Source organism: Penicillium canariense (assembly GCF_028826845.1).
Source record: "Penicillium canariense strain IBT 26290 chromosome Unknown utg000003l_segment0_segment0, whole genome shotgun sequence".
NCBI lineage: Eukaryota > Fungi > Ascomycota > Eurotiomycetes > Eurotiales > Aspergillaceae > Penicillium > Penicillium canariense.
This window is the reverse complement of record NW_026622730.1, coordinates 1,278,767-1,291,834: the sequence shown is the minus strand read 5'-3', so window position 1 is coordinate 1,291,834 and position 13,068 is coordinate 1,278,767. Positions and strand designations below refer to the sequence as shown.

Here is a 13,068-nt window from a genome sequence, read left to right as displayed (position 1 = left end):
AACGAATATCACCATGGCGGAAATGCAGAATTCCAACCCCACGATTCTCAATGTGGCCGATCTCCCCACAAGGTCCCGGGCTGCAGAGAAGACCTCCGGGAACTATGGGAGTGGCATCTTCGCCGCAGTCCCCAACCCGTCGGACTTTCTCTCGTCAGACTCCGAGGGCGACGAGGACTTGCTGGAGGAGCCGATTGATGAGCAGGAGATCTATGGTAGGCTGGCCCTTCCTCCATCCTCCACCCCCGGCCGATCATCGCTCGGATCAGAGCTTCCCTAACCCTAGACAGATCTGATCAAGTCCATCTCGGATCCCGAACACCCCCTCTCACTGGGAGAACTAGCCGTGGTATCTCTCCCCGATATCTCAATCACGCCCACCCTTCCCAACGTGCCGGAATCACCCCTCCAGACAGTCACCATCCTGATCACCCCCACCATCACGCATTGCAGTCTCGCCACCGTCATCGGCCTCGGGGTACGAGTGCGGCTCGAGCAATCCCTCCCTCCCCGATTCCGTGTAGACGTGCGGATTAAGGAAGGAACCCACAGCACCGGCGATGAGGTCAACAAACAACTAGGAGACAAGGAGCGAGTGGCGGCTGCCTTGGAGAACGGAGCGCTGATGCAGGTCATCGCCAAGATGATGGAAACTTGCCAATGAAACGGAATCCGACCAAAAATCCTTGCTGGATGTAACATGATAATTCCTGACCAACGCGTGATATGATACTGGACTCCCTCCTCCCCTCCTCTTCAGTTCACACCGGATGCATATGAACCATGACGCCCCCCCCCCGTTACGATATATACCAATACCAGATCCAGACTGAATGACTCTCAATATGCCATGAGATATATTTTGATCCTCGCATTAGAATTACATGCCGCAACAAGCCAAATGCAACAACAATCACTGACTCCGTAGCCCAAATCCCCCTCCCAAGCAACTCTCTTCATTTTCAGCGCTCGTCCCCGGGGATAGTGAACCAATCATGAATCCAAAACACCGCTCTCCTGTAGACCCTTCCACAGCTCCGGTTCCAAGAACTTGCTGACCGTGACATCCTCCGCCAGACCCTTCCGCCGACGAGTCTTCAGCACAAAGTCGCGCGCAGTGGACATGGCATTGGCCACTTCCAGCGGCTTCAGTTTCACATCCCGGTCCAGCGGATCGCCAGGCACGACGCTCCACTTATCGAAGGCCAGACTGACCATGGCCTGGCCCTGGGTGTGGATGCGCAGATCGGTCTCAAAGCCAAATGAATCAATCACGGGGATCAATCCGCGGACAGAGTAGAGCGGAGTTCCGGCGATCGGGCCGTCGGACAGGACGTGGCCTCGTCGGCGGGAGAGCACGGTGTAGACGGATGCGACGGCGTCGGCGGGCCCGGTCATCGTGCACGAGTAGATGGGTTCCATGAGTCGGGGTGAGGCCATCAGGAATGACGAGTACACGGCCCGGCGAGCAGTAGGAATGATCTGGCCGCCGCCGCGATAGATGGCTTGGTCAGCAAGAGACACGTCAGTGAGCCTGAATTTCGTGTTCCGAATCGCTACGTCAGAGTCAGTATAAGTGAATCACGAGAAAGGATGAGGGAAGGAGCGGGAGAGGGAGAAAAAAGCAGCTCACGTTCTTCACACAAAGGCCCCTCTCTCGTGCCCCAGCTGAAACCCTGCGTGATGGAGTCTCGCACGGTTCCGAGGAGCTTCTTGTCCACCTGCGAGGGCAATGTGTCATCCTGGAGAATGTTGGGCCCCATCTCCTCAGGGCCAAACGCCCAGATGCTGCGGGCAGCAAGCTTATCCCAGTCATAGTTCTCCTCGAAATAGCGAGCAACCTTCCGAATAGGATCCTTGATGCTGACCTTGCCACTTTCAATGTCCTCTGCGATCCCGTCGTCCAAAGGTTCAGCGATCATGGTGATCTTGTTCTTTTTATTCGGCGTGATCGAGTAACACATGATCGCCGAAGTTTCAACCACCGTCTCGCAGAATCGGGTAACCGGATCAGAGACCTTGATTTCCATCTCGGAGTACAGTCGTCGGAGGTCATGGAGTACGCAGTCCATGTAGAGCTCGCCAGTACCCAGCACGACGTGCTCACCAGACTCCTCCACCTTGGTGGAAATGAGAGGATAACTCTTGTTGACCCGGCGCAGTCCGTCCAGCATCTTGGGCAGTTCGGACGGGTTCACGGGCTCCACAGCGACCTTGAAAACAGACTCAGTCAGATGCCGGATGGGACGGAAGATATACGGTTCCTCATCTTCTTCCAATTTGAGCGGGACGAGCGTCGCCGTCTTGACGATAGAATTGTCCACGCCACCCAAAAGAACCCAGTTGCCGGCGGGGACGCCGTCGGTGGAAATATTATAGCAGGTCTCGGTAATCCATGTGTCTGAGATTGTTGCAACGACCATGTCCTCCTCATCCTCGGGGGTATATCCCTCTCCAAGAACACGAACTTGCTGACCCGGTCGAGCAGTGCCACTCAAGATCCTTCCGAAAGAATTGAAACCCGTGGCGTCGGTGGTGCTGAAAAGCTTGGTGACATGAACGACCAAGGGGCCATCTTGGTCACAGGCAGACATCGAAGCCGCAACCTTTGTATCCAAGGGCCCAGTGTAGAAGCGTTCTAGCATTCGCTGAGCGCCGCCAACTGGGGAAGGGACGTGCTGAACGACCATATCCACAAATCCGGTTGGAGGACCAAAGAATTGCTCACAGACCAGGTTCAGGAGCTCGGCTGCGTCCGTTTTCAATTGAGACGGCTTTAAGGTGACACCCACACTCGCCAGCGTTTGTTTGAGATCCTCCGGGCTTTCACTGATTGTGTGCGAATAGAGTTTGTAGATAGGTTCGAGGATGAACTTCACAAATGCCCGCTTCGCGTTTTCCTCCACGCCCTTCCGGGTAAACTTCCGGCTCTGGGGGTTGTAGAAAATATCACCCCAGAGACGCGCCGCGAACTCGGTGGAGTCTAGTTTCGGGTAGGTGTCGGCGTATATGCGAGCGAAAGACTGCAAGGTAAAGCACCAGTTCATCGAGCTGGACGCAAAAGCGACATTGCCCTTCTCGGGGCTCAACCGTCGCCGCTCGCCCTGGCCTGGGACAACATTTTCAATCACCGTGTTGACCTCTTCAATGACATGCTTCAGCTTGAAGTAAGCGTCATTGGGCGGCAGCTTGAGCTCCAAGATGAGCCGGTCCATCTTATTCACCACCAGGGTCAAGGGAATATCCTCCAAGACCGCATGCTTGATAATCTGCTCGGTATTTGCTTGCACACCCTCGACGACATCCACAACGAGGACGACACCATCGGCCAGGCGAATCGATGCGGCGACCTCATCCACAAAGTTCACATGGCCGGGGGTATCGATAATGTTAAAGAGGTGAGACTTCCCCTTGGTTCCCTGGAGTACCAAGCTCATGGGCGCTGCCTTGATGGAGACCCCCCGCTCGCGCTCAAGGAAGTGAACATCGGTATAACGAAGCTGTTCTTCCTTGCGCTTGCCTTGCCGCTTCTCTAGCCGCGCCGAAAGGTCATGTGTCTGTCGCACCAGCATATCCATGAAAGCGGTCTTTCCATGGTGCAAATGGCCCACCACAGCTACATTTCGTATTTGCTCGGGGAAGTTGAGCAAATCTGTCATGAATTCGCGAGAGAAATAGACGGGCGGAAGCTCCGTTTCAGCGATCGCAAATTTCTTCTGCTGGACGGGCGCGATAATGGGCTCGGACAACGGCTGCGCATCCTCCTCCTGGACCATAGTTTCGACATCGGCGCCATATACTTGTTGCGCGCTGGGGTAGTATTGCTTGTCCTCGTGTAATATGACTGCATTCGAAGGGCCATCTGTGCGCGAGACGCGAATGAGCATGCGGTCCGCCCGGAGGGACAATTGGGAGCGCCAACGTACCATCCACCTCCATCAATTGCTGATCATTGACTTCCTCATCTTCTTCCTCGTCCTCGAAGGCCTCGTCAAACTTGAAGGCCTGCGGGACCTGCTCCTGCTGCTCCTCATCGGACTCGGCTTCGCCGATGTAGTTACCGAACCTGGAGGCCCCTCGGTTAGTCCCAGAGAAAGCCAAGAGGAGATCTAGAATTGAGGGGTAACATACTCATCGTAGAGGTCGTCCATGATGGGCCAGATTGCGAGAGTGGATTAGGACGCGAAAAGACAATGCGCCGGTCCCCCGAATTGATGCTGGCGTGACGCCGGAGAAAGGCTGAGGGCTCGCAACTTTCACTTGGCCCGAGCGTTCGGCGGGCAGTCGGTCAGGCCAGTCAGTAACTCACTAGTTCCCGGACATACTCGCACCTACACCGTACAGCTCCTCACTCCCCACTCTTATTTATATGCACCCCCCTTCCTACACTCCCTTTCCTTCTCCATTTATACCCCCTTTGGCCATCCGCTCCTCTCTTCCCGCCTTCATAGAATCTGAATCTTCGTTTTGTTCTTCACCATGGCTTCTCTTCCTCCTGTCTACATTGTCTCGACGGCCCGTACTCCCGTGGGTTCGTTCCTTGGGTAATGCCCCTCCATTTCTTGAAATTTTGGTTGCCAGAATACTGACTTCCTGCTAGCTCCCTCTCCAGCCTGAGTGCGCCCCAGCTTGGTGCTCATGCGATCAAAGGTACGTCGATTTATCCCCATCAGGAGTCCTTGCCCTGTTCCAATTGACACTGATGGCGGATAATAGCGGCTGTTGCGCGGGCCGAGGGTATCAAGGCCTCCGATGTTGAGGAAGTCTTCTTTGGAAACGTCCTGTCTGCTGGGTGAGCTGTGTGATTAGCAATTCTATCCCTCCAATCGACACTAACATTACACAATTAGTGTTGGACAGAACCCCGCTCGCCAATGCGCCATCGGCGCCGGTCTCCAGGACTCCACCGTCTGCACAACCGTTAACAAGGTCTGCGCCTCTGGCCTGAAGGCCATCATCCTCGGTGCCCAGACTATCATGACCGGCAACGCCGACATCGTCGTCGCCGGTGGCGCTGAATCCATGTCGAACACCCCGCACTACCTGCCGAACATGCGCACCGGTGCCAAGTACGGCAACCAGAGCTTGGTGGACGGGATCATGAAGGACGGTCTGCAGGATGCATATGGCAAGCAGGACCTCATGGGCTTCGCTGCCGAGGAGTGTGCCGAGGACCACGGTTTCAACCGTGAGCAGCAGGACGAGTATGCCATCCGCACCTACCAGAAGGCCCAGGCTGCCCAGAAGGCCGGTGCTTTCGACTATGAAATTGCTCCCATTGAGATCCCTGGCTTTCGCGGCAAGCCCGGCGTCACTGTGTCCCAGGATGACGAACCCAAGAACGTAAGTTGAAGGTGTCCCAAGACTCTGTCCTAGACCTGGACATTGCTCACCACTTCTATTTTGCTGTTTTAGCTCAACCCCGATAAGCTGCGCGCCATGAAGCCCGCCTTCATTCCCGGCACCGGCACTGTGACTGCCCCCAACTCGTCGCCGCTGAACGATGGTGCTTCCGCTGTTGTCCTCGTCTCCGAGGCCAAGGTCAAGGAGCTTGGCCTCAAGCCCATTGCCAAGATCTTGGGCTGGGGCGAGGCCGCTCACCAGCCCAGCAAGTTCACCACTGCCCCCGCCCTGGCGATTCCTAAGGCTCTTAAGCACGCAGGCGTGACTCAGGACTCCATCGATGCCTTTGAGATCAACGAGGCTTTCAGCGTGGTCGCCCTTGCGAATATGAAGCTGCTCGGTCTCCCCGAGGACAAGGTCAACATCCACGGTGGTGCCGTCGCCATCGGCCACCCTCTGGGTGCCAGCGGTGCCCGTATTGTGTCTACCCTGCTTGGTGTTCTGAAGGCAAAGCAGGGCAAGCTTGGCTGTGTCGGCATCTGCAACGGCGGTGGCGGTGCTAGCGCCCTGGTGCTCGAGTCTCTCTTTTAAAGCGGCTTATTAACGATATACGGATATGAAATGACTACTGACTCCCTTCATGTGAAAGACCAAGAAAGGGGTTATTGCTAGACATAGATATTGAAACCCGATACTTCAAGCAGAAAAAATGCAGCATTTCGGGATTAATAATAATTGTTTGAATACTGAATTTTTTCTACTAGTGCAGTTGTCGTAGACTAACTTCCTCAAAAGGTACAGTCCCTAATCTTTACACCATAGACCTACCACGGACATGAGTTCTAGAACGGCAGCTGGGTATCAGTAGCACATTTAAGGGCCAGATTTCTGGTGTCATTAGTCTAACCAAACACGATCCATTAAGGACTAAAGCGGGTGGTGTCCTGCCCCCTGCAGTCATTTTAACTAGGCAAAAGCCCCAACAAACGCCATTAGGAGAGCTCCACAGGCAACTGATATACAAGCTTCGACACGCCGTCTACCCTTCAGAGTCGCATAGCTCGACTCGCTCAGGAAATCCTCGGCAAGTAGCTCCACAAGACCCGCAAAGAGTAGCAATCCGCTACTGATCGCATTGGTGACACCCACCATAAGCAGACCCGTTGCGCTTGCGGGGTCATAGAAATTGTGTAACACAAGGCCGATGGCTTGGCCAAAGGGAGTCGTAGTTCCGTACGCCAAGCACATGAGCCAAGGCCTCATAGAAGACGGTGAGAAGAGATCGGGGATGAGGGACGCAATGCGAGATCCCAGAGCAAACCCTTCGAAGGTCTGATGGAAACTGATAGCGATAAGGAGAACGATAAATGACGTCCCGGTGGCGACACTGAGAGCCATACCGATGAAGATGCTGTGGAATAGAATACCGGCCTCTAGAAGAAGACACTGAAGAAGTTGCCGCTGTGGGTTCGGCATCGGCGACCCCAAGTCTTCCTGGGTCCTATAGTTGGTACTGACCCGCGGCCGGCGATGGTGACGAGAATGTGGGGGTGGTTGTGATCGCCCATTGATGGAGACATCATCAGCAAACGGGTCCAGTCCCTCAATGTCAGAATCCTCTTCTTCCTCCTCCTTATCGGGATGGGTGCCCGGGAGGTGTGACCGTTCGAACTCGCGTGAGGAGCCTGAAGGCCGTTCAGTGTCGCCATGACTACCTTGCTGTAGGCCCTCCATAGGGATATGGCCAAATCCTTCTTGGGTTCCCAAATGCGAGTAAGTGGAGTCTCCATGTCCAAACTCGTCCATGGATTCACGACCAATGCCCCCCATGAGCGTATCGTAATCATTTCCGTGCACATGACCTGCCCCTTTCATAGCGAAGAACATCTCCACTAAGACGACGGCGAAGACAGCTACCATGGCCACAAATCCTGCCATAGCACGGTAAGTCTGACTCCAGAACCGTGGGAGGCATGGGTCGGTCAATGATACAAATGCTGTTGGCAGCAGGTGTACGAAAGCCGTCGCAATCAAGACACCAGTTCCGAAATGCCTTGAAATGAAGAGAAAGTGGCGGGGGATTGGAAGACGAGGGAATCGACGAGCAAGGACCGGGAATGAGCAGGCTGAGTTTTGAGATTGGTGGTCAACTTCGCTAGGAGCCACTTTAGGGGGAGGATAAGAGACGACGATGCATACCGAATGTACTCAATACCAAGATAAGGAATAGAGCCATGACATGAAGGGGTGTGTTATAAGCACCTCTTTGTCGAGATCCACAGGCCGGTGCTGCATCGACCGAGTCTGAGGATCGGGCCACATTTCGTCGCTGGAGTTCCGCTCTCAGGAGGGAATCGGGGAGGTCTGAAATGGCGGAGAGGGCGCGCTTGAGATCTGAGAACGGGTTTAGTCCAGGTCGGCGGTGGCTGTATTGTCAGGGAGACCACTAACCCAAAGCTCCCTCGCCTGCATCCTGCCATATCCGGGCATTCTGCATCTTTAATCGGGGTGTTTAGATACCGCTGGACCCTGGCCGCATCCCAGCTCAGAGAATCACGTGGAGGCAAAAAAAAGTTGAGGGATCTGCTGCAAGGGTGGAACCACGCAATTGGGCTCGGTCAACGAGGTCCTGCAATATGCTAACACCGTCCAGGGGATGCCGATCCGCAATGCATCGTTTTGGCACTGAAGCGGAGGGACTCGGGCCACGCGGCTACACTTTAATCCCACCTTATATCGGCCGCTTAGTAATGACGGTTCCGGCGCAACCGTCTTGAGAGGAGGACTCTCCCACCATATCAATCTATTCTCTTTAACATAGTGAGGTCAGAAGCAATAGCACGCTTTATTGTAGGTTTCGTTTAAAGATCCAGAAGGAAAATGAAAATATTGGGATCCCTGCTTGAGGTCTATCGACTATTTAATTTCGTCCATCCACTTGTACCTTTCGACCGACGACTATCATCTGTCGCTTGCATAGATGTCTGATTACTCTCTGTTCCCTGCTGGGTCGACTCAGCATGGGGTGTGGGTGAAGCGAAAGTCTTCGAGACTTGTGAGCTCGATGGTTGATGGGATTCCGGATTTCTATCAAACCATTCCTTTTCTTCCAAGAGCTCCCATTCGGCGCTCGCCATCTCCCCAAGTAGATTAGCCTTGAGCTTATCCACAATCTTCGTTGGAGTTGGCAGCTTCCAGGTGCGCATGAACTCGGAACCCTCAGATGCCCCGATAAACGAATGCACAGTACCGTGGGAATAATGACCAAGCATGGGAAATGATTTGGTGCGTTGAATAGTTGTTTGAGGGGAGTCTTTAGGGGCTTTCATCTTCGCTTGTGTGTCTCGACCGGCAAAGGCTCGCATCAAGGTGGATGTTTGAGCAGGGGGGCAACTAGCAGCTGCCACATGCCTTTCCCGATGTTGCAAACTTCCTCCCACGAGTCAGAGGTCAAGTTAATTCCTTGGGTCCTGCACAGCCAGGCTACATCCCAAGCGAGGAGTGTGGCACCCTCTAGAAAGAGAGCATATGTTCCAGGATCTTCCTTGGCTAGCCGGGGAAGGGGTTTGTCAATGAAGAGCGGTCTGGGTCGTGGCTGGGTGCGTGGCTCTGTTGTTTTCGACGCAGTTGGACCAAATGTCGAAGAGTGGGGAGTATCAGACCCGTTGGATGGCTCTCGCGAATGGTATGATGCGGCAGGGGAATATATTGTGGGGGTAGGATGATTCCGGTGAGGCAGGGTGATTTCCGCTGGGAGTCTAAGGGAGAGATAGTGCGAGACAAGGACCAGGAGGTGGGCGATGTTGGATAGCGATGTAGAGATTTGAGCTGGTGTGGGACCTGGGAATATATCAGTATACCGAAGATGCGGAAACAGGCTATCGTAAGCTTACCATTCATATCCTTCAGATCGACTATCGCTATGCCACCCAGGACATAGCTTTGCCGACCATCGCTCTTCCTCGAGGTTTTTTGTCGTAGACCGTAGAGATGGGCCGCCTCCCGGCAAAGGAAGATGCGCGCTTCGGCTGTCTTGCTATGGAGATTGTGCCAAAGATGTTCTGCTCGTTTGGAGGTATTCTGAACTCCAGTCAAGATCGCGGCTTCCCGCCCCTCGAGCTGGTACTGGGCGGATTCAGCATCGGAACGCCTGCGGGACAAGTTCGCCTTGCGCTCAGAGATGTCAGCCTTCTTAGCCTTGACTTCCTCTTTCAGGGCTTCAATTTGTTGACCAAGATTTTCTCTTCTGGATGATGAGGCAGCTTGGCGACTGGCAATCGTCTGGAGGGTCCAGCGCCGAGAGCTCTCGTGATCATTTGCGTTGAGCCCCTCACCGGGCGCTGATTGTGGGTTCTGAGGGAACTCCTGGGAGACCGCACGCTCGATCTGTCGGCCCAGGCTCTCTTTTTCCAGAAGAACCCGAGTGTTTTCTAGGCGCAGCTGATAAAGACGACTGCGGGCACATGTGGGACAGAGGAATGGCAGGCGGGAGTGGGCAGAGGTGCATATGTGACAGCTCATCGCAGACAGTCGTGAAGGTTCAAGGTCGTCAAGGATCGCATTTCCATGGTGTGTCGTGGACGCTGCCAGAGCTGCCGTTAACCATGGAGAGAGATGCTGCGTCCAAAGCCTGCGGTGTCGGAGTTCGCAGTATGATGTCGTCACCTGACGCGGCTCCCGCTTTGGCAAACCGACCAGATGATCTCGCCAGTATATCAAAGCACGGGGCACGTGAAGATGGTTTTATCGCAAGCCACCAGAGAGTCTTGAATTACGCTTACTGTCCTGTGACTGAATTGACGCCTGTGCTGTCTCTTGTGCCTAAAATTGAGCCATTCAAGATGTCGAGACAAGGCAGCCCGGCAAAGAGGACTCCTCGGCCAACCGCTGTTGGAGAAACATGGCAACCTCGCAGCCTCGAGCCGACCGAGACCGCTACCGATGTTGAATTCACCCTTGTCACTCGGTTGGTGCAAGGGCTGGAGGGCTGCGATTGGGACCAGCTGCAAGAGAGGTACACAGACGCTATGGATGAGCACAGTCGCGTTGAAGAAGATCTGCGTGCCGAGACAGCAAAGGTGCTCGAGGTAAAGACACCTGGGATATACCCAGCTTGGATGATGTTTTCTCACATTGGGACAGATTTTTACCGCTTGGTCTCAGACTACGGTGCTGCAAGATGAGACGAGGGCATTGAAACGGTGTGGGCCCCGGTTCCTACCACGCTAAGGACGATGTCCTTGTGTTTTATAAAAGCTCCGATCTAATCCGCCACAGATTTAAAACACAGATGCAGCATGTGCAAAACTCTGAAGCGAGCGTGGAAAGCAAAAGAAAGCACTGTATGTCCATCCCCGAGACTACCTTATGCCAGTCCTTGGTCAAGAGCTAACAGTTTTATCATGAAAAAGATATGGACGTAGTAAAGGCGTTTCAGAGTGCCTTGGCCTTGCTCAACGAGCAGATGAAGGTTTGAGCCTGTTCCAAGCCTATACCAAGCGTGACTGTATTCTTTCAGACCCGAGCAAGTACATGCTGGCCCATGCAAGCTTGCTTCTAATGCATTCGAAAGGTTATGGATTGACATGCCTTCTTTAATCTGTTTCCTTAGATGGAGTCGAATCATGTATTAGTCCATCAAATAATGGCATCAATGCAATAGAATCACCATTACGGAATATATGAAAGATTCGAAACAAATTATCCAGCTGCTCCATGCCTTCCATTGTGTGTCCTCTCAATCACCAGAGTGTCCAGTTTGACCAGCCCTGCCGGTGATATCTTGCCAAGTCGCACCGAAACGCCTGCCAGTGCTAGCCAATAAACCCTCCTCCTCCGCCTCCTCAGCGTCTTCATCGAGCTGCCTCTCGTCCAGCTTGGGTGCTCGGAAGAGGGAAGTCACAAAGACGATTAAATAGATACCTATAATATGGGTACATTGTCAGTTCGGAACATGTCATGGCCAAAGCAGACCAATCGTCGCGGCTGGTTTTCTTACCAAGGAAAAAAAATTGGGCCCAGAAGAAGACAACACCAAAGAATGGGAAGTTGAGGGTTATTCGGTTCAGGAAAGTGCTAACAACGCTGGGAGTGCACACTTGGCGCGCTGCAGGATTCTTTGCTAGCTCTGAACATGGTTTGATGAGGTCTTTGCTGTTGGTGCAATCCGGCTGTCCCAGAGGCAGACTCGGCGCGCGATCGCAGAATGTCTGCGGGCCAAAGGTGGCATACTGAGGAGCGACCACCATAGAAATGGAATAGTTCAGTGCCAGTATCATTAGCATCAACAGGGCAGTTGCCAGAAGGAGGGCTTGAGGCGAAGTATGGCCTTGGCGGATCTGGAAGATTCTGATCCAGAGGAAGCGAATTCCGACCACAGCAATACCAACAACAGAGCTGCAAAACAAGAGAAGCACAAGAACCGTAAAGATGGCGTAGTCCACCGGGAAGACTTTGGCGGATTGGACCAGAGTCCAGTTGACAGGGTTGAAGACATTGATGTGACCAAGAATATATCCACAACGGTGCTTGCAGATCGAGTTTTTCGCTTTGTCGATAGATGTCAAGAGCATCGAGACCCAGACCACGAACGCGACCAAAAGCAGTAAAATTCCCCCAATTAGTTTGAACGGGCGGAAGATGGCTCCGACCTTGTACCATGCGCGCATCAACCAGCTCCGACCTTCACCTTGTGTTTCCTCAACCAGGCGTTGCCGCCGAATTAGCGTCCTCTCTTCTCGAGTGAGAGTATCAAGCTCTCTGCGATCCTTAGATGACAGGAGTTCAGGGTTGCCCCCACAGCGACCCTCGAGCTGCCGCTGCCGCTCTCGGTTTGCTTCCAGTTGTTGCGCAGTAGTCGCCCGCAACGTGGGACTGGAGATGGAGGGTGCGGTCTTGATCAGGCTTATGGGGAACAGAGCCAGGCCTGCAGAGGTATATAAGACATAGAGGCAGATGCCAACGGTCATCAGCAGTCCGAGCGCAAACGTCAATGCGCGTTCTCCATCTGCGACTGTGTCAGTCTCGGCACAGAAAACAGGTTATGTATAGTCTTACGGTTTTCAGTCAGCAATCGCTTGAAGTAGTCCAGGTCCAAATCGCCCTTATCCTTGGCAACAGGGGCAAAGAACCCGACGAGAAATATGATCACCACGATCGCGACGAAAGATAAAGTGTACTTGAGAGCACCCCACAGCCGCTGTCCGAGCGTCTGCTCTCCCGCCTCCGCGGCGACTTCGTCGTATTCCTCGTACCAGAAGTAGGTGAAAGGAATGACAAGAAGACAGAGTAGCGCATCCAGCGAGTACAGAAGGTAATAGACAATGGTCAGCGAATAAGTGATACTGTCAACGGCATCCTGGGTGGCCCAGTCTTTGCGACGACCCAGCTTTGACGAGGTGGTCGAGGACACCAGGGCGACATCCACTGGAAGCAGGAGCACCGTTGCCAGAAGACTGGTGATCGCGAGGATGCAAGTCAAAGTAACAGAGGGCGACCGGTCCCGAGGAGTTTGGTAGATGTAGATAAATACCGACGCTACCGCGAGCAGGATAGCAATCACGACGGCATAAACGATCCAGATCAGTGAAGTCTGAAGAAGCGCCATCTTGTAGATAGGCTGGCCCTCATGGGGAGAGAAGAGAATATGAGGCAGTTGTCTGAGTCCACGAAGGTTGTGGTCCCTTAGCGCAAACTGAGAAACTGAGTAGCCAGGAAAGCTGGGAA

General features: G+C 53.7%; 7 protein-coding genes across 7 annotated transcripts; 3 read left to right on the top strand and 4 right to left on the bottom strand.

Moving 5' to 3' along the window:
* Window positions 1-13: 13 nt before the first annotated feature.
* N7482_005316 (iron-sulfur cluster assembly protein CIA2) lies at window positions 14-664 on the top strand (the record flags this gene model as incomplete). The annotated part of the gene is made up of 2 exons (XM_056687441.1): window positions 14-215; window positions 291-664. 2 exons carry the CDS (start codon window positions 14-16, stop codon window positions 662-664), a joined length of 576 nt encoding a protein of 191 aa, XP_056542996.1.
* Window positions 665-993: 329 nt separating this feature from the next.
* Window positions 994-4,151, bottom strand: N7482_005315 (U5 snRNP component Snu114, putative; the record flags this gene model as incomplete). Its single annotated transcript, XM_056687440.1, has 4 exons — window positions 994-1,556; window positions 1,634-3,862; window positions 3,927-4,066; window positions 4,132-4,151. The coding sequence occupies 4 exons, from the start codon at window positions 4,149-4,151 to the stop codon at window positions 994-996; spliced, it is 2,952 nt and encodes a 983-aa protein (XP_056542995.1).
* Window positions 4,152-4,479: 328 nt separating this feature from the next.
* erg10B (acetyl-CoA C-acetyltransferase) lies at window positions 4,480-5,934 on the top strand (the record flags this gene model as incomplete). The annotated part of the gene is made up of 5 exons (XM_056687439.1): window positions 4,480-4,544; window positions 4,601-4,650; window positions 4,717-4,792; window positions 4,851-5,343; window positions 5,416-5,934. The coding sequence occupies 5 exons, from the start codon at window positions 4,480-4,482 to the stop codon at window positions 5,932-5,934; spliced, it is 1,203 nt and encodes a 400-aa protein (XP_056542994.1).
* A 375-nt stretch (window positions 5,935-6,309) lies between these two features.
* On the bottom strand, window positions 6,310-7,840 carry N7482_005313 (putative ZIP family zinc transporter; the record flags this gene model as incomplete). Its single annotated transcript, XM_056687438.1, has 3 exons — window positions 6,310-7,469; window positions 7,543-7,737; window positions 7,795-7,840. 3 exons carry the CDS (start codon window positions 7,838-7,840, stop codon window positions 6,310-6,312), a joined length of 1,401 nt encoding a protein of 466 aa, XP_056542993.1.
* Window positions 7,841-8,707: 867 nt separating this feature from the next.
* On the bottom strand, window positions 8,708-9,864 carry N7482_005312 (Atg14 domain-containing protein; the record flags this gene model as incomplete). Its single annotated transcript, XM_056687437.1, has 2 exons — window positions 8,708-9,183; window positions 9,237-9,864. The coding sequence occupies 2 exons, from the start codon at window positions 9,862-9,864 to the stop codon at window positions 8,708-8,710; spliced, it is 1,104 nt and encodes a 367-aa protein (XP_056542992.1).
* Window positions 9,865-9,947: 83 nt separating this feature from the next.
* Window positions 9,948-10,819, top strand: N7482_005311 (uncharacterized protein; the record flags this gene model as incomplete). The annotated part of the gene is made up of 4 exons (XM_056687436.1): window positions 9,948-10,430; window positions 10,486-10,544; window positions 10,621-10,685; window positions 10,755-10,819. 4 exons carry the CDS (start codon window positions 9,948-9,950, stop codon window positions 10,817-10,819), a joined length of 672 nt encoding a protein of 223 aa, XP_056542991.1.
* A 261-nt stretch (window positions 10,820-11,080) lies between these two features.
* On the bottom strand, window positions 11,081-12,949 carry N7482_005310 (uncharacterized protein; the record flags this gene model as incomplete). The annotated part of the gene is made up of 3 exons (XM_056687435.1): window positions 11,081-11,265; window positions 11,342-12,349; window positions 12,400-12,949. 3 exons carry the CDS (start codon window positions 12,947-12,949, stop codon window positions 11,081-11,083), a joined length of 1,743 nt encoding a protein of 580 aa, XP_056542990.1.
* Window positions 12,950-13,068: the final 119 nt, after the last annotated feature.